Source organism: Heterodontus francisci, chromosome 5, assembly GCF_036365525.1.
Source record: "Heterodontus francisci isolate sHetFra1 chromosome 5, sHetFra1.hap1, whole genome shotgun sequence".
NCBI classification, from domain to species: Eukaryota; Metazoa; Chordata; class Chondrichthyes; order Heterodontiformes; family Heterodontidae; genus Heterodontus; species Heterodontus francisci.
Window position 1 is genome coordinate 116,366,698 of NC_090375.1, and position 24,801 is coordinate 116,391,498.

The following is a 24,801-nucleotide window of genomic DNA, read 5'->3' on the forward strand; positions in this document are numbered from 1 at the left end:
CAAGAGTTGGGATGTCATGTTACAGTTGTACATGACATTGTTTAGGCCGCATTTGGAGTACTGTGTGCAGTTCTGGTCACCGCACTGCAGGAAAGATGTGATTAAGCTGGAGAGGGTGCAGAAAAGATTCACAAGGATGTTGCCTGGTTTGGAAGGCTTGAGTTATAAAGAGAGATTGGACAGGCTGGGTCTGTTTTCCCTGGAGCGAAGGAGGCTGAGAGGGGACATGATAGAGGTATATAAAATTATGAGAGGCATAGATAGGGTAGATAGCCAGAGTCTGCTTCCCATTGTAGGGGTGACTAAAACTAGAGGGCATAGATTTAAGGTGAGAGGGAGGAGGTTTAAAGGTGATCAAAGGGGTAAACTTTTCACACAAAGAATAGTGGGTATCTGGAATGAGCTGGCCTGAGGAGGTGGTGGAGGCAGGAACAATAGCAACATTTAGGAGGCATCTGGACAGGTACTTGAATGAGGAAGGCACAGAGGGATATGGAATTAATGCAGGCAGGTGGGATTAGTATAGATAGGCATTATGGTCAGCATGGACACGGTGGGCGGAAGGGCCTGTTTCTATGCTGTACGACTCTATGACTCTAAAATTAACAAAAGGAATTTCACCCCCATAGTACTCTTTAAGCAGGCAATGTGATCAATGTGCTAAATTTTATGAGCCCTCCGGTGTCGGGGGTCATTGCGGGAGGGGGGTGGAGGGCAGAAAATTCTTCCAGGAGAGGCCCGCCACAACCTCTGACACCGAGAAAGTCCTGTCACATTTTACCAGCGGCAGCAAGGGCCTCAGTGCGGCTCCCACCCCCCCATCCCCTGCTGCCGAGTTGCGGGGCCTTCATTTCAATATTAAAATTAAGTTTAAAAGATGCAAATCAACTCACCTTGTCCCGGCGGCTATTTCACGCCTATATCCGGTAGCTGGCCGGATCACCCGTGCCTTTGGACCTCTGTTCGCAGTTCCGAGGTGTGACACTTGGTGAGGGGGGTAAGGCGTGAAATTATCAGGGCGGGGGGTGGAGGAGGTGGAGCAGTGAAAACACTTTGTATCGGCTGTGGGGATGGTGGGAAGGGGTTGGAGGGCAAAGGTAATGATGTTGAGGGGGTGGGAAGTTCGTGTTGGCAATAAAGTTCATTTTGGGTCGTTGGCCCTGAATAAACAGTGGTGGGGTGGGGTGGGGGGTGCATTTGACTGGGCCTCCAGCTTTTATTTAAGTTTTTAAATCACATTCACAATAATATCCATTTAAAAATTCAAATGTCACTGAAGGGCTTAAAGACCTTTAAAAATGCCTCTGGCACTTGTCGGACGCCGTTGCCGGGGACGGAGCGGCCGTCCCCGGTGACATCATCGGGGATGGCCGTTCCGCCCCCATCATTTAAATGAGCCCCCACACGAAGTATTGCGGGGGCTCAGCAACAGCGCATCCGTACCTGAAGGCCGCCGAGATGAGAGCACGCCACCGCGATTTGCAGCGTGCTCATAAAATTCAGTCCAACATCTCCACAGGGCTACAAATGTGGTCACTTCAAAGTAAATTAATTGATAAAGAATTTACTTCACACTACATTTCTTGAATTTTCCCTCGAGAAACAATATGGGCCGGGTTTTCAAACCCCGTTGAGAGTAGGAACAGCAGCGAGCACGATTTGAATATCACGTTCTCGGAGGTCGGCACTGGGTCCAGCAGCCTCTGAACGCAATGCAATCTTCAAAGTGCCGCCAGCAGGGAGGGAATGGATCAGGTATTCAGGTCTCCTTAAAGAGCTCATTAACAGGCTTGTCAGCAGCAGGGAGGAATTTTCAAAGGCTGCGAATGGGGAAGATACCATGGGGAGAACACGACAGGTTTGTAAAGACGTGAGCAGTGTGGAGGGACATGAAGGCTATGGGAAGAGCGGATTAAATTAGATATTGGGCGGGGTATAATGTGATTGCCTGACCAAAACCCACCCTTTAACCCAGGTGGGTTAGATTAAAATCGGGGTTTAACTCCAAATTAAATTTAAATCTTTTGGCGTGTTTATGAAAATCTGGTAACTGTCACCATCACAAAGTCCAATATTGCCCGATTGTTAAATTTTTATCAAATTCTTGAATTTTTAGAGAGACTCCAAACTATATCGAATCCAATACTGTATACTTTAACAAGCTGTGAGTCCTGCTGGAAACGTTAGTGGCAATTTAAGAGTGTTCTTATGATCGTTATCATGTTACAATAACAGAAATTGGGCAGTCTTTTATTTGTATCATGCCGTTCCTGAAGTTGGAAGTGGAAGTGGGTAGCGGGTAGCATTTCCACTTTTGTGTCAGGAGCCGGGTACCAAGTGATTAATGTTAAAATACCAAGGGCGGGTGGTGGGTACGAGAGAGACGTCAGATCATGCGTCAGAGGAAGCTTTTCATTGGTGAAAGCCGCGATCAGTTAACGATGTAGAAGGTATCGCCGGGCTATAAAAGAGCCCCCTGGACAAACAGGGAGGCTCTGTATCATGACCACAATGTTCCTGCCCAACTCCATACACTTAATCAATTATCTATTTTTTCCGAGCAACATATTGTGTCCCTCAGCCCCACTAAAACTTCTCCACCCCATAATTCATTTCCGTATTGTTATTTATGGTCATTGACCTCCCCCATTACATCCAATGTCTGTGAGTAGACATAAAACGGCCCCACAGTTCAGCGATGCCTGTCTGCAGTTTCTCCTTCAGGCCATTAGGAAAAGGTGGGAGGTGCTTTTTCCCCCAAATGGCACTAAACGACCCTCTCGCCTGACCAAGGTGGCCCGGACTTAGGTGGCAGAGGAGGTGAGCAAACATGGGGTCCATCTGAGAACATGGGTGCAGTCCAAACTGCCAGGGTAAGTGTGATGGTCGCATTGTACCAAAGGGTCTCTCGTGGGGTTGACAACAATGTAAATTTGCGGGTGGGTAGGTATGCCAGGTCTGTGAATGGATGGTCAGCCTCAGTGCCGCATGGCAATTGAGGCTAATCGTGTGGAATTCCGGCATATGTGAGCAATTGGACACAACGTGCGACTGACAGGACAGCATGTGTGATGGGGATGCGAGCAAACAACGGGGTTAGGTGTCACTTGACATGTAAGTAACTCTGCACTTTGTCATGCAGGATAAGCAGAGACATAATGTGAGAGAGAGGTCAAAGACAGGAGGGGGTGTTCCTGACCCGAGGCTGCTCATTCCTGCTGAGGAAGAGGGTCTGCAGCTCGCGGGAGAGGAAGGAGAAAGAGCAGTAGCAGCCGGCGAGGCTGGAAAGGTCAGTTGTAAGCGTAGAAATGCATTCATCCTGGTGATGGCATCTGGGCACACAGGTGGCAGGTGAGGAAACGTGTAGTTCTCATATTGTGATGAAATGTAATGTGGTTCCGTTTGTTCTCTACTGCAGTTTATCGTAATCCCAGGTCCAGACCGCAACCACATGAAGAACCTGAAGACACCACTTCCGGGGACAATAGCACCACTGATCCAGAGAATGCACCATCACCTGTCTCTTCATCCACCTCCGCCAGTGCAGTTACACCCACACAGTTCACGAAGGGATCGCGTTTCGAATCAGGGTCACAATCTGGTGATCACAACACAGACACGTTGCAGGAACAGACGGAGACTGTGATAGCCAATACCCTGACACACGGAGGACTGCTGGGGACCAGGCCTCTGCTGAAATCTGCGCTGATGACGGCTGGTCAAAGTGCACTTTGTGGCTGGGCCGCTTTTAGGGTTTTCTTGGATGCAGAATTCTTCCCCTGGTCTCTGGCTGTGGCAATCTGCAGGTTTGGAGGGTCCACAGTCACAGACGGTTTTCAAACTTAATGTTTTCTAGAGAGAGAGAGAGAGAGAGAGAGAAAGAAAGGGAGGCACACAGCCTTTTCTGCCGCTGCAGAAAACCCTCTGACCTCCATTTAATCCCTCAACCACTCCTCCGTTCACCAGACCCCAATCCACCGCCACCCCCCGCACCTCTGTTTCACCTTTACCATTTCCGTGCCTCCAGCCAAACTGCCATTCTCCTGGTGCCCTTCCTTGTGCCACTGAGTTCAACAAAGTAAACCACTGATCTCAGACACAACTGCACAAAGCCGACTGTTGAATGCCACAAGATTCATGCCTGTCCCTCAGTTAATCTGGAAGGTAGGACTTAATTGCAATTAATTATAAGGTAATGAGTATTCATGGCATGCAAATGTATTAAAAGATGGAACTTGCCATGGGACAGTGTGAGGACCGACCCGCCACAAAGATGCCGCTGACTTAATCTTTGATTCTCAACCCGCCATCCGGAAAAAGAAATTTCAACTCCTGCCTTATTTAGTCACCCGCCTGCCACATATCGCACTCTTACAGGCCCCATAAAATACTGCCCCTTGTTCTGGCATGTGCATCCAAATGGTCTTTCAGTGCTAGAAAACTGATCTTGTGTATTGCATGTGAAAGAATTAATTTATTTTGCAAAGAATGGTTACTTTATACAGTATTAACTTTTGCATGTAGTTATTTGAAGCAGATATGATCAACGAGCAAGCAAAATTTATTAGACAAACAAGATTCAAGGCAATTGACAGATGGTAATCCATAAGAAATTCAACAGTCTAGCAACAGAAAGTCTAAATTACCTGCCAGCTGACGCTGAATTTGCAACTAAAATATGTGCAGCACAGCACTTGGTTCTGATAAGCAAGATGTGAAATTTGATGTATTTTCTAATGGCAAATACAGATGGGCAACAAATAGTGACTAAAATAGAATGAAAATGTTTGTTGTGTATTTGTCAAAGCTTAAGTGGGGGAGGGGGGGAGATCACTTTAACACCTTAAGTCTATTAATTTAGTTCATAATATATAGAATTAGCTAAATATTTAATACAAATGAACAAAGGAGTATAAATACTTGTACTCCTCCTCCCCACCCCCCACAACCCCATCACTTGCCAAAAGTCTTAGCCTCTGAGCACTATTCACTTGTGCTTGTTCTTCACACTTGTCTTCCTCTAACATCAACAGGACCAATGCGATCTCCTGGACTAGTTTCGAAAGGTGAGGGATTTTCCAGCTTGTTTTCCACATTTGGCCTTGGTTAATAATCTGATTTTTCTCCTCTCCCTGGAGATTACATGGTTCCAGGTGAATGGGGAGTACACATATTGAGATGTATAAGGTAACACAACTGTGTGGGATGGGCTGGATGGAACAGTAGGTCATTTCTGGTCCATCATTTGCGTATGGTTGTATATTCACAATGTCTCACTTTTCAGACTTACTTCTCTACTCTCATTATCTATGTTTTCTACATATTTTCCCTTCTCACATAGTACTTCAGACTTACTTTCTCAACTGGGTATGGTAGCCTAGTTACTACAGAAAAGAAAAATGCCTTTACAACCTCAGGACATCTCAAAGTGTTCTACAGCCAATAAAGTACTTTTGAAGTGTAGTCACTATTGTAATATAGAAAACACAGCAGCCAATTTGCACACAGCAAACTCCAACAAATATCAATGTGATAAAGATCAGTTAAATTATTTTTAGTGATGTTGATTGAGGCATAAATGTTGGTCAAGAACCAGGGATAACTCTCCTACTTTTCTTTGAAATATTGTCATGGCATCTTTTACTTCCACCTGAGAATGCAGGCAGGGCCTTGTTTTAACATCTCATCCAAAAGACGGCACCTTCAACAGTGCAGCACTTCATCAATACTGCACTGGAGCATCAACCTAGATTTTTGTGCTCAAATCTCTGGAGTGGGACTTGAACTCACAATCTTCTCTCTATGGTACTAACAACCCAGAAGTTGAGTTCAAATCCACCATTACAAATTGTGAAACTGAATTCAATCAAACAGTCTGGTAAATTGTGGGCTAGCATCAGAAAAAGTGACCATGAGAGCTGTTGGCTGGTTATAGAAACCCAATCGGTTCACTCATGACCTTTGGGCAAGGGACCTGTTGCCTCGATCTAGACTTAAGTGTGACTCCTGTCTCACACAATGTGGTTAACTACCAATGCCCTGAGGGCAACTAGGATGAACAATAGTGTCTTGTCGGCATCACTCATAACCCAAGAACAAATAAAAACAATCCACTCTGTCCTACTCTTCATACACCAAAAAATGAGTTCAACAGGAGTCATTAAACAAACAGATGAATCAATTCTGTTCATTTGTTATTTGTAAGTATAAAAATATTACTCTTCTACATGGAAAAAATCTAATCAGAAATTAATTTCAGTTGAACCATTACCGTAATTTCAGAACAAAACTCCCCAGTAACACTGAATTAATAGCGAACTTTGAAACCTTTTACTATACACCATAAAATGCTGATTTTTGGTGCCTGTAGAAAGTGACCCTTAAATGCAGTACTCTACTACACATTGTGCCTGAGAAATCAGTTCAGCCATGAACTTACTGAATGGCGCAGCAGGCTCGAGGGGCTGAGTGGTCTACTCCTGCTCCTAATTCGTATGTTCGTATTCGCAACTCCTCAGATACTGAAGCAGTCCATGTACACATGCAGCAAAACCTCGACAACATTCAGGCTGATAAGTGGCAAGTAACATTTATGGTGTGCAAGTGACTGGCAAAGACCATTTCCAACCGAGAGAATCTAATCTTGCCTTGACATTCAATGGCATTACCATCACTGAATCCCCACCATCAACATCCTGACGGTTACCATTGATCAGAAACTGAACTGGACCAGCCATGTAAATACTGTGGCTACAAGAGCAGGTCAGAGGCTAGGAATTCTGTGGCGAGTAACTCACCTTCTGACTCCCCAAGTCCTGTCCATAAGGCACAAATTAGGAGTGTGATGAAATACTCCCCACTTGCCTGGATGTGTGCAGCTCCAATAACATTCAAAAAGGTTGACATCATCTAGGACAAAGCAGACCGCTTGTTGGCCATCTCATCCACCTCCTTAAACATTCACTCCATCCACCATCGATGCACGGTGGCAGCAGTGAGTACCATCTATAAGATGCACTGCAGCAACTCACCAACAGTTTGACAGCAACTTTCAAACACATGACCTCTATCATTTTGAAGGGCAAGGGCAGCAGGCGCATGGGAACACCACCACCTGCAGAAGTGCGCACTTACACCATCAGCAGCTTCTCTGTCTTGTGAGATTGTGAGATGAGGGAGAAGTGGGATGAGGTTAGGGCAATGGCCCTTCCCATAATGCTCAGCACCGTATTCTCAATGGGGTTAGATGATGCAGGAGCACCTCTCCCTCTTGAATTAGGTGCTACTTCCTCTGGTTATGCATCACCTTCGCTTGCAAGAGAGAAGGAGGTCTGCCATTTCCATACAATCTGTGTGGGTAATGTTACTGTCACGGTTGAATAGCTGGTAGTGTGTGCAAGCGGAGAAATATAGGTTTGAGGCTTGTGACAGTACTAATTGTGTGAGAAGAAGTGTATGAACATAAGAACAGGGAGCAGGAGTAGGCCATTCAGCCTCTCAAGCCTGCCTCGCCATTCAATAAGATCATGGCTGATCTGTCACAGGCCTCAACTCCTCTTTTGAGCCTGCTCCGCATAACCCTCGACTCCCCGAGATTTCAAAAATCTATCTACCTCCTCCTTAAATACATTTAGTGACCTAGCCTCCACAACTCTCTGATATGAATAGATATACAATATACAATAGATATGAATCCTGTTTGACAAAGATTGTTGCTAGGTGAATGATGGGAGTGTGGTGAATTAAGCAGCAGCTGAGGCTTGCTTTTTTAATTCATTCATGGGATGTAGGCATCGCTAGTTGTGCCAGCATTTATTGCCCATCCCAAATTGCCCTTGAGAAGGTGGTGGTGAACTGCTGCAGTCCATGTGCAGTAGATACATCAATAGTGCTGTTAGATTTTGACCCAGCGACAGTGAAGGAACGGCAATATAGTTCCAAGTCAGGTTGGTGTTTGACTTGGAGGGGAACTTGCAGGTGGTGGTGTTCCCATGTATTTGCTGTCCTTGTCCTTCTATTTGGTAGAGGTCGCGGGTTTGGAAGGTGTTGTCTAAGGAGCCTTTGCGCATTGCTGCAGTGCATCTTGTAGATGGTACACACTGCTACCACTGTATGTCAGTGGTGGAGGGAGTGAATGTTTGTAGATGGGGTGCCAATCAAGTGGGCTGCTTTGTCCTGGATGGTGTCGAGCTTCTTGAGTGTTGTTGGAGCTGCACCCATCCAGGCAAGTGAAGAGTATTCCATCACAGTCCTGACTTGTGCCTTGTGGATGGTGGACAGGCTTTGGGGAATCAGGAGATGACTTACTCGACGCAGGATTCCTAGCCTCTGATCTGCTCTTGTAGCCACTGTATTTATACAGCTACTCCAGTTCAGTTTCTGGTCAATGGTAACCCCCAGGATGTTGATCGTAGGGGATTCAGCGATCGTAATGCCATTGAATGTCAAAGGGAGATGGTTAGATTCTCTTGTTGGAGATGGTCATCGCCTGGCACTTATGTGGCGTGAATGTTACTTGCCACCTGCCAGCCTAAGCCTGGATATTGTCCAGGTCTCACTGCATTTTTGCACGGATTGCTTCAGTATCTGAGGAGTCGCAAATGGTGCTGAACATTGTGCAATCATCAGCGAACATCCCCACTTCTGACCTGATGATTGAAGGAAGGTCATTGACGAAGCAGCTGCAGATGGTTGACCCTAGGACAGGCATTCCACTCAACTGGTGCAGATTAATTGTGCATTGCCATTCCCACGCCCGTTTTTGGGGTCAACCAACTTCACCCCCTAATACTTTGTTGTTAGTTCACTTTCAAGCTTCACAATTGTATTTTGCATCAAATTCCAATTTACTAAATTAAAATACTAAGAGTATGAAAATGACAGTCCTAACGGCAACATTAAGACTCTGAAATAAGTGAAATGTTTGCAGATTGATATAATTAATTTCACCATGAATTAACGCAGTTCAGGCCTTTATAAGTTCATCTTGAAACAATTGCATCATTATTTCGTTTTACTGAAGACATCATTAAAACAACTTAATGGCCTGGATTTTGTGGCTGTGATGATGGTGAAATCAGCAGCATTCTCATTCATTACAACTGTGAAATTGACAGCAACTTCAGGCATCCACACATGCACAATTAAATGCGTAAATCAAAAGTTGCTGTCAGTGATTCCCTGCTCCTCCATAGGATGCGCTGTTGAAGTCCCTGCAGACGGTAATCTTCAGAAATCACTGAACTGACGAGAACGTTCACTTTTACTTTGTAATATCACTGTTTAAAAACACCCCCCCAAAAAGTTACGCCTGGTTAATGTGGTGTAACTAGGTTTTTAAACGGCATTCTATGTCATAACTACTGCTGAACAGCCTCCCTGGGCCTGGAAAACTAATTTTATATTTGTGTAATGTCAAATTTTCTATTAAGATAAAAATTCCATAAGGATAGACTTGCATTTATGCATTGCCTTTCATGAATTCTGGACCTTCCAAAGCACTTTACGACCAATGAAATACTTTTGGAGTGTAGTCACTGTTGTGATGTGAGAAACATAGCAGCCAATTTGCTGCCGTGGGAGCTTGCCGTGCACAATGTGTTTAATATAATTTTTTTAAACTTTATGATAGCTCAGCTTCTACAGAGTGTGTCACAATCTTTATTTCCCTCTGTAAAACTTATAAAAAGAGAAGGGTGATCAGTAAATTTTACTTCCTGGTTTGCAATCTGAGAATTCTTGCCCTGCTTGATGACACCACTGTTGTTGGATGCCTGGAGAGTCCCATGCCTTGTGCTAAATTCACATTAATGTCAGGAAAAGTGAAATCCATGCCATAGAATTTGTCAGATCTTTGTCGCTGCTTTCTTTGAGGTAAACAGCGAGTGCTGGCACTTCGCTACTGACTGTAAAATCCGGGCCAATGTTTTCATTTCCATTGTGCTTTGAAATGTACTAAGGTACAAACTAAAAAAAAATGCAGATATTGAACCTAACCAAAACAAGTTGCTCTTGACATTAAATCTGCTGCTCCCTCTTCTTCCACTTGAGCCACCTGAAGTCTGATGGATTCCATACTGTTCTCCAGTGAGAATTAAGTGACTCAAATCAGAGCAACTCTAGGTAACAGCAGTACACAGAATGAGGGGCATAGCATAGATCAGAGCATCTTTCTAAGGTCTGCATGTAAGCTGGAGAAAAGGAGACTTTCTAGTTCCCCATGGACAGTGTGAACAAGGGATGAAAAAGCTATCTGTTGATGCAGAATATGAACAGCTGGCACCAAGCCTACATTCGTTTAGTTCTTGATGGCAACAATCACAAAGTATTATTCCTTGCTGAGGCCACCAGTGGCCATATTCTGCATTCAATTTATTCAATGACAGATATAAGAGACATGGAAGTTGTACTGATATTACTTTATTACTTATTTTACAGTATCAGGCTTCTGTCTCATGTGTGGCTCCTGCATTCAAAAAGGGAAATTGGAAGTTTAAGCAATCAATTAGACTGGCATCACAATCTTGAAGTATTGGATCAGTGTGCTACATGATCTACATAACGTGGAGGAAAATGTTACCACTAATGCTTTTTAAAAAATTTAAATGAATATATTTAACTTGTGTATGAAAGCTGCACTTTATGTTGTTACTGTATAATATGGCAATTTTGCATGATGCACTTGACAGTTACACCATTCGCAGCAATTCTTTCCAATATGTCTCAGTAGGATGACAAAAATTAGCTCAGAAACTTGGCCTTCACTCTGCTCTACCACCACCGGAACATCATACTGGTCTTCCCACTGTCACATGTATAGTGCATGCACCGGTAGTGGTGGGCTCAGGATAAGTGGCAGATTCTGTGGAACAAAATTCTGACAAACTTCTTCTGAGGTGCGGTTACCTCCATGTTTTAATCTCCACTTTCCTTCTTTTCTGAACCACCATGACACTGCTAAAAAAGTTTGGTTTTGCCAAAGTAAATCGAGGCATTGTTCTTTAATCCCTTAGTTAACCAAATACAAAAGCATCAGATTATTAAAACATTTTTAATATATACAAAATAATGGAAATATATTGTGGAATACTAGGGTTTGCAAACTTTTGGCTGGATTTTAAGGAGCCCTCGCAGTTGGCATCCGTGGCCAGGGAGGGGCGGCGGGGTGGTGATGGTGTGGAGGGGAAGTGTCTGAAGTAGGCCCCGGATAAAACCCACCATGGACCTCGACACTGGCATGGCCCGGCCTAGTATTACCGACGGCAGCAAGGCCTCGTTGTGGCACCCCCCCACCGCCGCTTAGTGACAGGACCGCAATTTAAATATTTAAATAAAGTAAAATAAGTGAATTAATTAATCTCACATCACCTCCTGATGTCCAGCCAAGATCTTTAGCCCGGCAGCCGGCACTGCCATGCCTTCTGATCCCTGTCTGGGGAAACGAGGCGAAACACTTGTGGGGAGGGGCAAGAGGTAAGTTCATCAGTGTGGGGCAGGGGGAAACAGAGTCAAATTAGCGTCCTGGGTGTAGGGAATGGTGGGAAGGGTTAGGGTTGAAAGTTTGAGCAGTTTTGGGGGGGGGGGGGGGAGCTGGGTGAAGGTCAGATGGTAAAGGTAAGTGTTGTGCGGGCTGATAGGGCAAATAATTAATTTAATTATTACTGGGGGGATTGGGAGAGGGGCAAAAGAGATTTATTTATTTTAATTCCATTTCCCTTTAAATATTACATTTCCTGGTATGCAGCTGATGCCATTGCCGGGGACGGACAGCCCGCCCCCTCCATGTGATTATGGGGGGGTGTGGCCCGCCCCAGCTATTTAAATGAACCGCCACACTTGGAATCATTTAATGCGGCCCTCACCATTTTTTTTGCCTGCCACTGATTATGAAATTCAGCCCTTAATATATTCACCTAAATTTCCTGTCTGTAATTTTAGTGAAAGTTTGATATAAATGGGCTATTGCCACCACAAAATAGCAGAGGAAACTTCTGATAATACAACGAACAACCTGCATTTATATAGTCCCTTTAAAAGAATAATAATCCCAAGGTGCTTCGCAGGGGTGTAATCAGACAAAAAGGGACACCAAGCCAAAGGAGATATTAGAAGGGCTAACAAAATGCTTTGGCGAGGGTTGGATAGTTAAGAATGGGACCAAGCAAGTTCCACTGAGTTGGAAAATGGAGGAGAGGCATTTGAGGAGATAGGCATGGTCGACTGTGTTAAAGGCTGCACAGGGGTGGAGGAGATCTCTTCTTCTATGGCCTCCTTGTCTCGAGAGACAATGGGGAAGCGCCTAGAGGTGGTCAATGGTTTGTGGAGAAGCAACTAGAGTGGCTATAAAGGCCAATTCTAGAGTGACAGACTCTTCCACAGGCGCTGCAGATAAAATTGATTGTCAGGGCTGTTACACAGTTGGCTCTCTCCTTGCGCTTCTGTCTCTTTTCCTACCAACTGCTAAGTCTTTTCAACTCGCCACTCTTTATCCCCGCCTTTATGGCTGTCCGCCAGCTCTGGCGATCACTGGCAACTGACTCCAACGACTTGTGGTCAATATCACAGGACTTCATGTTGCGCTTGCAGACGTCTTTAAAGTGGATACATGGACGGCCGGTGGGTCCGATACCAGTGACGAGCTCGCTGTACAATGTGTCTTTGGGGATCCTGCCATCTTCCATGCGGCTCACATGGCCAAGCCATTTCAAGCGCCACTGGCTCAGTAGGGTGTATATGCTGGGGATGTTGGCCGCCTCGAGGACTTCTGCGTTGGAGATACGGTCCTGCCACCTGATGCCAAGGATTCTCCGGAGGCAGCGAAGATGGAATGAGTTGAGACGTCGCTCTTGCCTGACATATGTTGTCCAGGCCTCACTGCCGTAGAGCAAGGTACTGAGGACACAGGCTTGAAACACTCGGACTTTTGTGTTCCATGTCAGTGTGCCATTTTCCCACACCCTCTTGGCCAGTCTGGACATAGCAGCCGGACGCCTTTCCCATGTGCTTGTTGATTTCTGCATCTAGAGACAGGTTACCGGTGATAGTTGAGCCTAGGTAGGTGAACTCTTGAACCACTTCCAGTGCGTGGTCGTCGATATTGATGGATGGAGCATTTCCAACGTCCTGTCCTATGATGTTCGTTTTCTTGAGGCTGATGGTTAGGTCAATTTCGTTGAAGGCAGCCGCAATCCTGTTGATGAGTCTCTGCAGACACTCTTCAGTGTGGGATGTTAATGCAGCATCATCAGCAAAGAGGAGTTCCTTGAATGAGGACTTTCCGTACTTTGGACTTCGCTCTTAGACGGGCAAGGTTGAACAATCTGCCATCTGATCTTGTGTGGAGGAAAATTCCTTCTTCTGAAGACTTGAACACATGTGAGAGCAGCAGTGAGAAGATCCCAAACAGTGTAGGTGCGAGAACACAGCCCTGTTTCATGCCACTCAGGATAGGAAAGGGGTCTGATGAGACACCGCTATGCTGAATTGTGCCTTTCATATTGTCATGGAATGAGGTGATGATACTTAGTAGCTTTGGTGGACATCTGATCTTTGCTAGTCTGCTGACGAGGTCAAGGGCTTTGGTGAGATCTATGAAAGCAACGTAGAGGGGCATCTGTTGTACATGGCATTTCTCCTGTAGCTGGTGAAGGGAGAACAGCATGTCAATGGTGGATCTCTCTGCTCGAAAGCCACACTGTGCCTCAGGGTAGACACGCTGAGCCAGCTTCTGGAGCCTGTTTAAAATGACTCGAGCGAAGACTTTCCCCACTATGCTGAGCAGGGAGATTCCACGATGGTTGTTGCTGTCACCGCGGTCACCCTTGATCTTATCGAGGGAGATGATATTGGCATCGTGCATGTCCTGCGGTACTGCTCCCTCATCCCCTCCCCCTCTTCGCCCCGGTGGAGGAGAACATAGAGGAAAATGTACCAGTCATAAGGATTTCATTTGTGACTGTGATTGGAATCATTTCAGTACTGTGGCAGTGGGAGAAACTTGATTGGAGATAGAGATTCAGATATGGAGTTGCATGGATTTTGGAGGCGACAACATATTCAAAGACCTGGGAAAGGAAAGGGAAGTTGGAGATGGGGCACTGGTTGGCAAGACAGAAGGGGCCAAGATGGGGTTTCTTTTGGGGGTGGTGATGATCGCATTTATGAAAGGGAGGGGGACAGTATCTGAGGACGAGGAACCATTTACAATGTCAGCTAGCATGGGGGCCAGCAAGGAAGGATGGTGGTCAAGAGTTTAGTGGGAATGGGGTTAAGTGAGCAGAAGGTGGATACTTCATACCCCACCAAAGAGTAATAGGTGCAGGTTTATGTGCACAATCTTCCATTCAGCAAGGTCATAATTTCATCAGTGCCATTAGGGGAGATGCCAAGCCATGGTGAGCCACATGAGAAAATGAGGGAAATTCAAAGGAGGGTCAAACCAGACCATTCAATCTATCTTCTGGTGGCTGGTTACAAAGCCACAATGGGGCAAGCATGGGAGGAACCTGACTTTCCCATCTTGATGAGGTTATGATGTGTTACATAGAAAGTCCTGAAGATGAGAAGTACAAAATAAGTTACTTTGTTAGCCCTTATGTTACTGAATTTGATTTGTAGAATGTTAGTTTTACTTTATTTCAACATTGCTAAGATATAGTTAGCTGATAATATGTAGGTTTAAAAGATAAACTATAAACTTACTTAAATTCAATTCCAGTTTGCAGAAGTGACCAGAAGAATTGTTGAGAACTGCTTTTGGGTACATGTATATCTACAACACTACCAAGTTTAACAGAAAGGATACTGCTGGGTTGCCAGAAATCCACCTGTAGGCAGAAAACAAGCTGTAATTTTTATGCATTTCAGTTTCAGTTACAAAATGACACTCTTGTTATATAACAGTTCTTGTGCTGTGCTTATGGATTGCAATTTATTTAATGATGCTTAAAATGCATGAAGTGAACATCTCCTAAAATAACCTGACAATTCACTAAAATCATTTTCTTTGGAACAATAAACTTCACGTCAAAAGTCCATCATCCATCCTTTTAACTTCTGTGGCCACTTTCAGATTGCTGAATACATACCAATCACTATTCGTATTCCTTGCTCAGTCTCCTTTAATTTCTTCCTGTTGACTTTTGAAAAAACTACTTGAATTTAAATTGTCAGAGACGCTAATACCAAACCCAACAGTGTAACCAATAGATTATCAATGGAATGGATTCAAATCTACAAAGCTTCGTTAAAATGTTTGTTCCTTTATACCCGGGGGGGGGGGGGCACAGAGGGGGGGGCACAGAGGGAGGGTAGACAGAGGGGGCAGAGAGAGGGTCGGGGGGCAGAGAGGTGCGGCACAGAGGGGGGGACGGGGGGGGCGACGGGAAAGAGAGTGGGGGGCGACAGAGAGGGAGGGATGGGACAGAGAGGGGGAGATAAGATGGAGAGGGGGACGGAGGGGCAGAGATGGAGGAAGGGAGCGGGAACAGATAGGGGGACAGAGAGGGGGGACAGAGATGGGTGGCAGAGAGGGCGGGCGGGGGGGGACAGAGAAAGGGTGCGGGGGGACTGAGGTGGGACAGAGAAAGGAGGCCACAGAGAGACGGAGATGAGACGGAGAGGGGGAAGGGACGGAGAGAGGGGAGGACGGAGACAGGGGAGGTCGTAGGTGGACGGGGGAAGGTGGGGAAAATGGAGAGAGGTGGGGGAAACAGAGAGAGGTGGGGGAAACAGAGAGAGGTGGGGGACGGAGAGAGTGGGGGACGGAGAGAGCAGAGCGGAGGGAGAGGGGGTGGAGGGAGACAGGAGGACAGAGAGAGGGGGTTGGGAGGGGGGAAAGGGGGTGGATAGAGGGGGGGACGACAAAGCGGGGGGGACGACAGAGCGGGGGGGGACAGAGGGGGGGCGGACAGAGGGGGGGGGGGACAGAGGGGGGGGGGGACAGAGGGGGGGGGGACAGAGGGGGGGGGGACAGAGGGGGGGGGGACAGAGGGGGGGGGGACAGAGGGGGGGGGACAGAGGGGGGGGGACAGAGGGGGGGGACAGAGGGGGGGGACAGAGGGGGGGGGACAGAGGGGGGGGGACAGAGGGGGGGGGGACAGAGGGGGGGGGACAGAGGGGGGGGGGACAGAGGGGGGGGGGACAGAGGGGGGGGGACAGGGGGGGGGGACAGGGGGGGGGGACAGGGGGGGACAGGGGGGGGGGACAGAGGGGGGGGGGGACAGAGGGGGGGGGGACAGAGGGGGGGGGACAGAGGGGGGGGGAACAGAGGGGGGGGGGAACAGAGGGGGGGGGGAACAGAGGGGGGGCGGACAGAGGGGGGGCGGACAGAGGGGGGGCGGACAGAGGGGGGGCGGACAGAGGGGGGGCGGACAGAGGGGGGGCGGACAGAGGGGGGGGCGGACAGAGGGGGGGGCGGACAGAAGGGGGGGCGGACAGAAGGGGGGGCGGACAGAGGGGGGGGCGGACAGAGGGGGGGGCGGACAGAGGGGGGGCGGACAGAGGGGGGGCGGACAGAGGGGGGGCGGACAGAGGGGGGGCGGACAGAGGGGGGGCGGACAGAGGGGGGGCGGGACAGAGGGGGGGCGGGACAGAGGGGGGGCGGGACAGAAGGGGGGGGGGGACAGAAGGGGGGGGGGGACAGACATTGACTGATTAGCCTTGCATTAATGGTGCTTTTGATTGCTAACCCCTTGTTCAGCAATTAACAGGTACAGGGCAGCTTTATAAGATTTGCTGGATTCACACATCATGTTAATTTCACAGAATTTAAGCTCATGTAAAGCACCAGAGGGGATTATCAGATTTTGAAGGATGAAAAGAGTAGGAGCTCCTTTATGGAACGAGCAAAAGAGGTCTTTTGGTAAACACAGCTGCATGGGTGCTGCAGGATCATTTTTTTGTTGGGAGATTTGAAGAAGCAGAAGCAGGATCAGTAGGAAACTATGGCCCAAAAGGTTTGAGATCATATAAAGTAGGCTTTCAGGACATACTTCGACCCAACACAACTGGAATGGCAAAGGCGCAAGGGTAACTCAGTGAGAACAAGATATATGGAAGCTGTGCCTCAACACGAATGCTATCTCTGCCCTGGGGCAACTCTTGGAACCGGATCTGCAGCCAAGAATCAACATGATACGATGCTCAGTAGAAATGAAAGGACTTACAGCACTGGACTTCTGTACCACTGAGTACACTGGGCACCAAGCAGATGCTTACAGTTGCTATGCAGTTTACTGCTCTATAAGAGCTAACACAAGTCCTCTTTCACAACATGATCCATCTCGGCCTCCTCCTGAAGTCCCCAGCATCACAGATGCCAGACTTCAGCCAATTTGATTCACTCCACATGATATCAAGAAACGACTGAAGGCAGTGGAAACTGCAAAAGCTATGGGCCCTTACAATATTCCTGCAATAGTACTGAAGACCTGTGCTCCAGAACTTGTTGCGCCCCTAGCCAAGCTGTTCCAGTACAGCTACAACACTGGCATCTACCCTGCAATGTGGAAAATTGCCCAGGTATGTCCTGTACACAAAAAGCTGGACAAGTCCAACCACCCCATCAGCCTACTCTCAATCATCAGTAACGTGATGGAAGGTGTCATCAACAGTGCCATCAAGCGGCACTTGCTTAGCAATAACCTGCTCACTGATGCTCAGTTTGGGTTCCGCCAGGGCCACTCAGCTCCTGACCTCATTACAGCCTTGGTTCAAATATGGACAAAAGAGCTGAACTCAAGAGGTGATGTGAGAGTGACTGCCCTTGACATCAAGGCAGCCTTTGACTGAATATGGCATCAAGGAGCCCTAGCAAAACTGAGGTCAATGGGAATCAGGGGGAAAACCCTCCGCTGGCTGGAGTCATACCTAGCGCAAAGGAAGATGGTTGTGGTTGTTGGAGATCAATCATCTGAGCTCCAGGACATCACAGCAGGAGTTCCTCAAGGTAGTGTCCTAGGCCCAACCATCTTCAGCTGCTTCATCAATGACCTTCCTTCAATCACAAGGTCAGAAGTGGGGATGTTCGCTGATGATTGCACAATGTTCAGCACCATTCGTGACTCCTCAGATATTGAAGCAGTCCGTGTAGAAATGCAGCAAGACCTGGACAATATCTAGGCTTGGGCTGATAAGTGGCAAGTAACATTCACGCAACACAAGTGCCAGGCAATGACCATCTCCAACAAGAGAGAATCTAACCATCTCCCCTAGACATTCAACGGCAATATGATCACTGAATCCCCCACTATCAATATCCTGGGGGTTACCATTGACCAGAAACTGAACTGGAGTAGCCGTATAAATACCGTGGCTACAAGAGCAGGTCAGAGGCTAGGAATCCTGAGGCGAGTAACTCACCTCCTGACTCCCCAAAGCCTATCCACTATCTACAAGGCACAAGTCAGGAGTGTGATGGAATACTCTTCACTTGCCTAGATGGGTGCAGCTCCAACAACACTCAAGAATCTCGACTCCATCCAGGACAAAGCAGCCCGCTTGATTGGTATACCATCTACAAATATTCACTCCCCTTCACCACCGACGCACAGTGGCAGCAGTCTGTACCATCTACAAGATGCACTGCAGCAATGCACCAAGGCTCCTTAGACAGCACCTTCCAAACCCGTGACCTCTACCAACCAGAAGGACAAGGGCAGCAAATACATGGGAACACCACCACCTGCAAGTTCATCCTGCAAGTCACACACCATCCTGACTTGGAACTATATCACCGTTCCTTCACTGTCGCTGGGTCAAAATCCTGGAACTCCCTTCCGAACAGCACTGTAGGTGTCCCTACCCCACATGGACTGCAGCGGTTCAAGAAGGCAGCTTACCACCACCTCCTCAAGGGCAATTAGGGATGGGCAATAAATGCTGGCCTGGCCAGCGATGCCCACATCCCATGAATGAATAAAAAAAAACATATACACATAGATCAAATTCAGCACCAGCATGCAGTATCAACTGGACAGATGCACACAATTTTCTATTCTTGTGACATCATTGAGTACAATCTATCATTGATCGCCCTCACATTGTCATTTCTGCACATATATGGAGGGCCTTTTATTAACAAAGGATTACAGTTCCCTTAACACTGAAATAGTAAGCAATCAAATTATGGGAGCTAATTCTCAGCTACAAGCAAGTGCTCATGATGCACATATCTTTAAGGAATTAGAGTTTCCTACCCATTCAAGGAAGAAGACAGGCTGGCTCCTGGGTTGTCCAGTCCAAACATGTCAGACTCTGCAGAGTCTTCAAACCTCACAAGGAAGGGCTATAAAGCTGGACAATTGCAGAGCAGAAATAGAGTCATAGATTCATTATGGCACAGAAGGAGGCCATTCAGCCCATCAAGTCTATGCCGGCTCTCCATAGAGTAATCCAGTCACTCCCATTCTCCTACTCTATCCCCGTAGCCCTACAAGCTTATTTCCTTCAAGTGCCCATTCAATTTCTTTTTGAAATTACTGATCGTCTCCACGTCCACCACTCTCCTAGGCAGAGTGTACCAGGTCATTAATACTCACTGTGTAAAAACGTTCTTCCTGCATCGCTTGACCAAAAGCTTAAATCTGTCTCCTCTAGTCTTTGCACCATCAGCTAATGCCAACAGATTTTCTTTGTCTACCCTATTCAAACCTGTGATAATCTTGTACACCTTGACCAAATCTCCCCTCAATCTCCTTTGCTCCAAGGAGAACAACCTCAGCTTCTCCAACCTGACCTTGTAGCTAAAATCCTTCATCCCTGGAACCATTCTAGTATATTCCTCTTCACCCTCTCAAGGACCTCACATCCTTTCTAAATTGTGGTGATCAGAACTAGATGCAATACTCTCGTTGTGGCCTAACTAGAGCTTTATAAAGACTCAGTATAATTCCCCTGCTTTTGTTGTCAAAACTGTTAATTGCATTTAATCTTATGCAGATGGATGGTGTTAATTAGTGTCTTACTTGAGTATATATAAGGAGACTCTTACTGAAACTGGATGAAGGTTCGAGTGAGGAGCTGCGTATTAGTAATCTTTTTACATTGTAAAATAAATGCAAAACTGAGTAAAGATTGGCTCCAGCATAATCCTTCACCAACAAGCTTGCTAGAGTATAATATGGTAGCAGAAAATGGTTGCCTAAAGGTGAAGGTTGAAAGCTAAGAAAATTTTTTATTCACATCGAAAACTAAAATCCCAGTAGCTATTGTGGAAAATGGCAGAAAGCAAGTGTAAATTGTCAGGGTATGATTACCCTCCAATGTTCTCTGCGTCTGAACCATATGACCAGTGGAAAAAATGATGTGGATATGTGGACACAGGTTACGTCCCTAAAAAAGAGGAAACAAGGTATGGCCTTGGTGTTGTCACTTCCTATCAAAAGTAAAATTAGAAGTAATGTATTTTGTGAACTGGATGCTCGTTAGTTGATACCGATGAAGGTTTGAATCTTCATTTAGAATTCTTGGATAAGATTTACAAGGAAGATGATCTCTTAAATGCCTATGAGGAGTGGCCAGACTTTATAGATTTCAGAAAACAGAAGGTTATTCAATGGGGAAATAGATCATGGACTTTAACAGACTGTATAGAAAATTGCAGATTGAGGAAATTCATTTTGGAAATCCCTGGTTCGTTGCGAGCATTTAAAGTGCTAGATTGTGCTGCAGTGTTTCATATAGACAGGCTCATAGTGCTCACAGGGGTTCAGTTCTCAGAAAAAGACTCCCTGTTGGATCAGATGTCTGCTGCCTTAAAAAAAATTCTGGGGAAACTGTAATTTCCTGCAGCCCTGATAGAACAAATGGGACATTCTGCAGTGTCGCAAAGAATGGAGGACTCAAGGATTGCCAGATTTCAAAATGGCCCAGATACTGGACGCAGGCTTCAATACAATGGAAGAGTTGAAGATGGGAGGAATTAGGATGAAAGCACCTTTAGCAGGTCTGGCTATTACAGCAGAATACAAAATTGGAACAGCAACAATAGGTGACTGTATCCCAGGAATACCCAAGGAACAGTTAATAGATGCTTCAGGTGTGACTCAAAGTATCATTATGCAATGAACTGCCCAAATGACACATGACGCAGAGACTTCTGAGGCAGAAGAGGAAGATAATGAAGAATCTGAACAAACTGTACTAGTCAATAAGAGATTTAGTCTTGTGACGAATATGTTAGTCGTGGATTCATTCAACTGTGCTGTGTTGGATAGTGCTTCCACGTCGACAGTATGTGGAACTGATTTGTTAAAATGTTATCTGGATTCACTCAGTAGAGAGGATAAATGCAAGGTTAAGGAGTATAAAAGTACTACTTACTTTAGGTTTGGTAATGACAACTCATTGAAGTCACTAAAGAGAGTTGTAATTCCATGTAAAATAGCTGTAGTAAGCCACTTTATCAGTACTGATGTAGTCTCTAGTGAGATACCTTTACAGTTGAGTAAACCTTCTATGAAAAAGGCACAAATAAAACCTGATATGGAACATAATAAGGCAATTGTTCTTGGAAAGTCAGTGGATTTGCAGTTTACCCAGTCAGGGCATTACTGAATCCCCTTACCAAAACCTGATGTTTCTATTCAGTGCTAGAGGGGTATTAATGGCATCAGGTGATAAAAATCAGAGGATAAAAGCAAATTGTCTTAAGGTTACACAGACAATTTGCTCACCCTTCTTGTCAATTGTTAAAAAACCCTACTAAAGGATGCAGATGTGATTAATGAAGAATATACAAGGAGAGATTAATGAAAAGTGTGAAATATGTAAAATGTATCGGAAGATGTCGTCACGTCCTATTGTAAGCCTTCCTTTGGCACGTGACTTTAGCCAAGTTGTAACCAGGATTTAAAGGTATGGGACAAAGACAGAAATATTTCATTCAACATTTTATAGATCTGGCAACCAGATTTAGTATTTCTACAATAATACATAGCATGAACAAAAGGGTGATTATCGATAAAATCACGGAGAAATAGATAGGGACCGGACTTGTGGCACCAGCTAAGTTTCTGACTGATAATAGAGGGGAATTTGCCAATGACGAGTTCAGAGACCTGTGTGAAAACATGAACATTATGGTCATGAATATTGCAGCTGAAAGTCCTTTCAGCAATGGGCTCTGTGAAAGGAATGATGCAGTGATCGATGAAATGCTACATAAAATCTTAGCTGACCAACCAAACTGCAAGTTGACAACTGCCCTGGCACTGGTGGTACATGCAAAGAATTCACTTTGGTTGGAAGGTATAGTATTGGTCTATGGGCAAAATCCCAAATTGCCTTCCGTGCTGTGCGACAGTCCTCCTGCTCTAAAAGGTCCGACAATTAGTTCAATTGCTCTGCACATTTGAATGCTTTACATGCAGCGAGCTGGGCTTTCATTAAAGCTGAGGTCTCGGAGAAAATTCGGAGAGCTCTGAGACATTGTATGAGACCATCTGAGAAAGAATTTCATTCAGGAGATTTGGTGTATTATAAAAGAGAGGGTCATCGGGAATGGCAGGGCCCTGGTAAGGTCGTGATGGTAAGCCAGTAGTTATCAAACATGGAAATCAAACTGTTAAGGTTCATTCCTCACAATTAATTGGGATTGGTTACAAAAGCTCAGAATCTGAGCAACTAATAGAATGAAACAAGGTACCTTATATCTCAAACACTCATGTGTTTTATGATGAAGGTCCTGAGGGACAGAATACGGTAGATTAAGGGTTGGATAGTGCTAATGTGAGTGATCACGACATGCAGGGCAGAGCTATCATATCCAAAGGCCAGCTGCCCCGAGTAGGTACTCGGGTGACATATATTCCAGAAGGGTCTAATAAGGGGAGGGATCCAACAATTGTGGAACGTGCAGGAAAATCTACAGGCAAGTTTAAATATTGATTGAATGTTCAGGATGATGGCCAAGAAATTAGGTCCATGGCCTGGCAGAATGGGGTGACTGAGTGGAGCGTAAGACAGCGCAGTGCTAGCTCTAATAGTGGGTCTGTGACACACACACGCGTGCACATGCACGCACGCACACAAGATTCTATAACCCTTTGAGTGTAGCAATTTCTCCTCACCTCAGTCCTGAATGATCGGCCCATTATGCTGAGACTGTGCCCCCGCATTCTAGATTCCCCGACCAGCAGAAACAATCTCTCAGCTTCTACCCTATCAAGCCATTTCTGAATCTTGTATGTCTCAATTAGATCACCTTTCATTTCTTCTAAACTCCAGAGAATATAGGCCCAATTTACCAGCATGTTAACTTTGTGCGTTCCTTGTACGAGTACCCCCAAGTCTCTCTGAACATCACACCTTTTAAAAAATATTCTGCTTTTCTATTTTTACGACCAAAGTGAACAACTTCACACTTCCCTACATTATACTCCATTTGCCAATTTGTTGCCCACTCACTTAACCTGTCTATATCTCTTTGCAGCCTCTCTATGTCCTCCCCACAGCTTACATTTCCACCAAGCTTTGTATCATCAGCAAACTTAGATACATTACTCTCTGTCCCTTCATCCAAGTCATTAATATAGAGTGTAAATAGCTGAGGCCCCAGCACTGATCCTTGCGGCATCCCACTATTCACTGCCTACCAACTTGAAAATGCCCCATTTATGCCCACTCTCTGCTTCATGTCTGTTAACCAATCCTCTATCCATGCTTATATATTACGCCCAACACCATGAGCCCTTATCTTGCCTATTAATCTTTTATGTGGCACCTTATCGAATGCCTTTTGGAAATCCAGGTATACTACAGGGCTCCCCTTTATCTACCCTACTAGTTACGTCCTCAAAAAATTCTAATAAATTTGTCAAACAGGATTTCCCTTTAGTAAAACAATGCTGACTTGTTCTAATACTATGCTTTTCAAAGTGCAATGTTAAGACTTCTTTAATAATAATTTCCAGCATCTTCCCAACGACTGATGTTAGGCTAACTTGCCTGTAGTTCCCTGTTTTCTCTCTCCCTCCTTTCTTGAAAAGCGGTGTAACATTGGCCAACTTCCAATCTGACAGGACCATTCCTGAATGTAATGAATTCTGGAAAATCATAGCTAGCACATCCATTATCTCTGCAGCTATCTTTTTTAGAACCCTCGGGTGTAGGCCATATGGTCCTGGACGACTTGTCAGATTTTCGTCCCTCAAGTTTCTCCAATACTTTTTTTCTGCTGATATCAATTTCCTTAATTTCCTCACTCTTTTTAGCCCCTAGGTTACTGTGAATTTCCGGTATGGAACTTGTGTCTTCTACTGTGAAGACTTTTGCAAAATATTTGTTCAATGCCTCTGCCATATCCTCATTCCCCATGATGATTTCTCCCATCTCTGTCTCTGCATCAGGAAATGATCCCATACTAGAGAAAGAGCCTCCGATAGTGCAAGAGGAAGATCTTACAGTAATAGTCCCGAAAGACATGAAAATGCTAGTAGAGGCCATAGTTTGAACAGATTACACAATGAAATGAAGGCTGAAGAACAGTCTTGCAATAGAACTAGAAGCCCTCATGACCATGCAGGTTTGGTGGCTGCCAATAAAGTTAAGGATAAACTAAAGAGGGGCAAAACAAAAGGAGTTAGAAAGTTAGAGAGAGTTTGGTGTTTATTCTGAGGGACCAGATAAGGGACAGCCAGCCTTATCATATAGATGGATTCGTACTGAAAAGGTCCTTGCAGATGGGACTTATAAAGTTAAAGTGAGGCTAGTTGCGAGAGGTCTTGAAGAGCAACTGGGTGATATAGATGTTAGAGTAGACTCCCCCACAGCTGGAAAAGTAATCTTGAAAATCATTTTAGC

At 45.7% G+C, this 24,801-nt stretch overlaps 1 protein-coding gene across 1 annotated transcript in view; it reads right to left on the minus strand.

Moving 5' to 3' along the window:
* Positions 1 to 24,801, minus strand: part of cpa6 (carboxypeptidase A6) — a 168,183-nt gene that overhangs the window by 99,871 nt on the left and 43,511 nt on the right. The window contains exon 3 of the mRNA XM_068032652.1: positions 14,701 to 14,825. Within this exon, the coding sequence (XP_067888753.1) occupies positions 14,701 to 14,825 (125 nt within the window). The remainder of the gene's footprint in view (positions 1 to 14,700; positions 14,826 to 24,801) is intronic.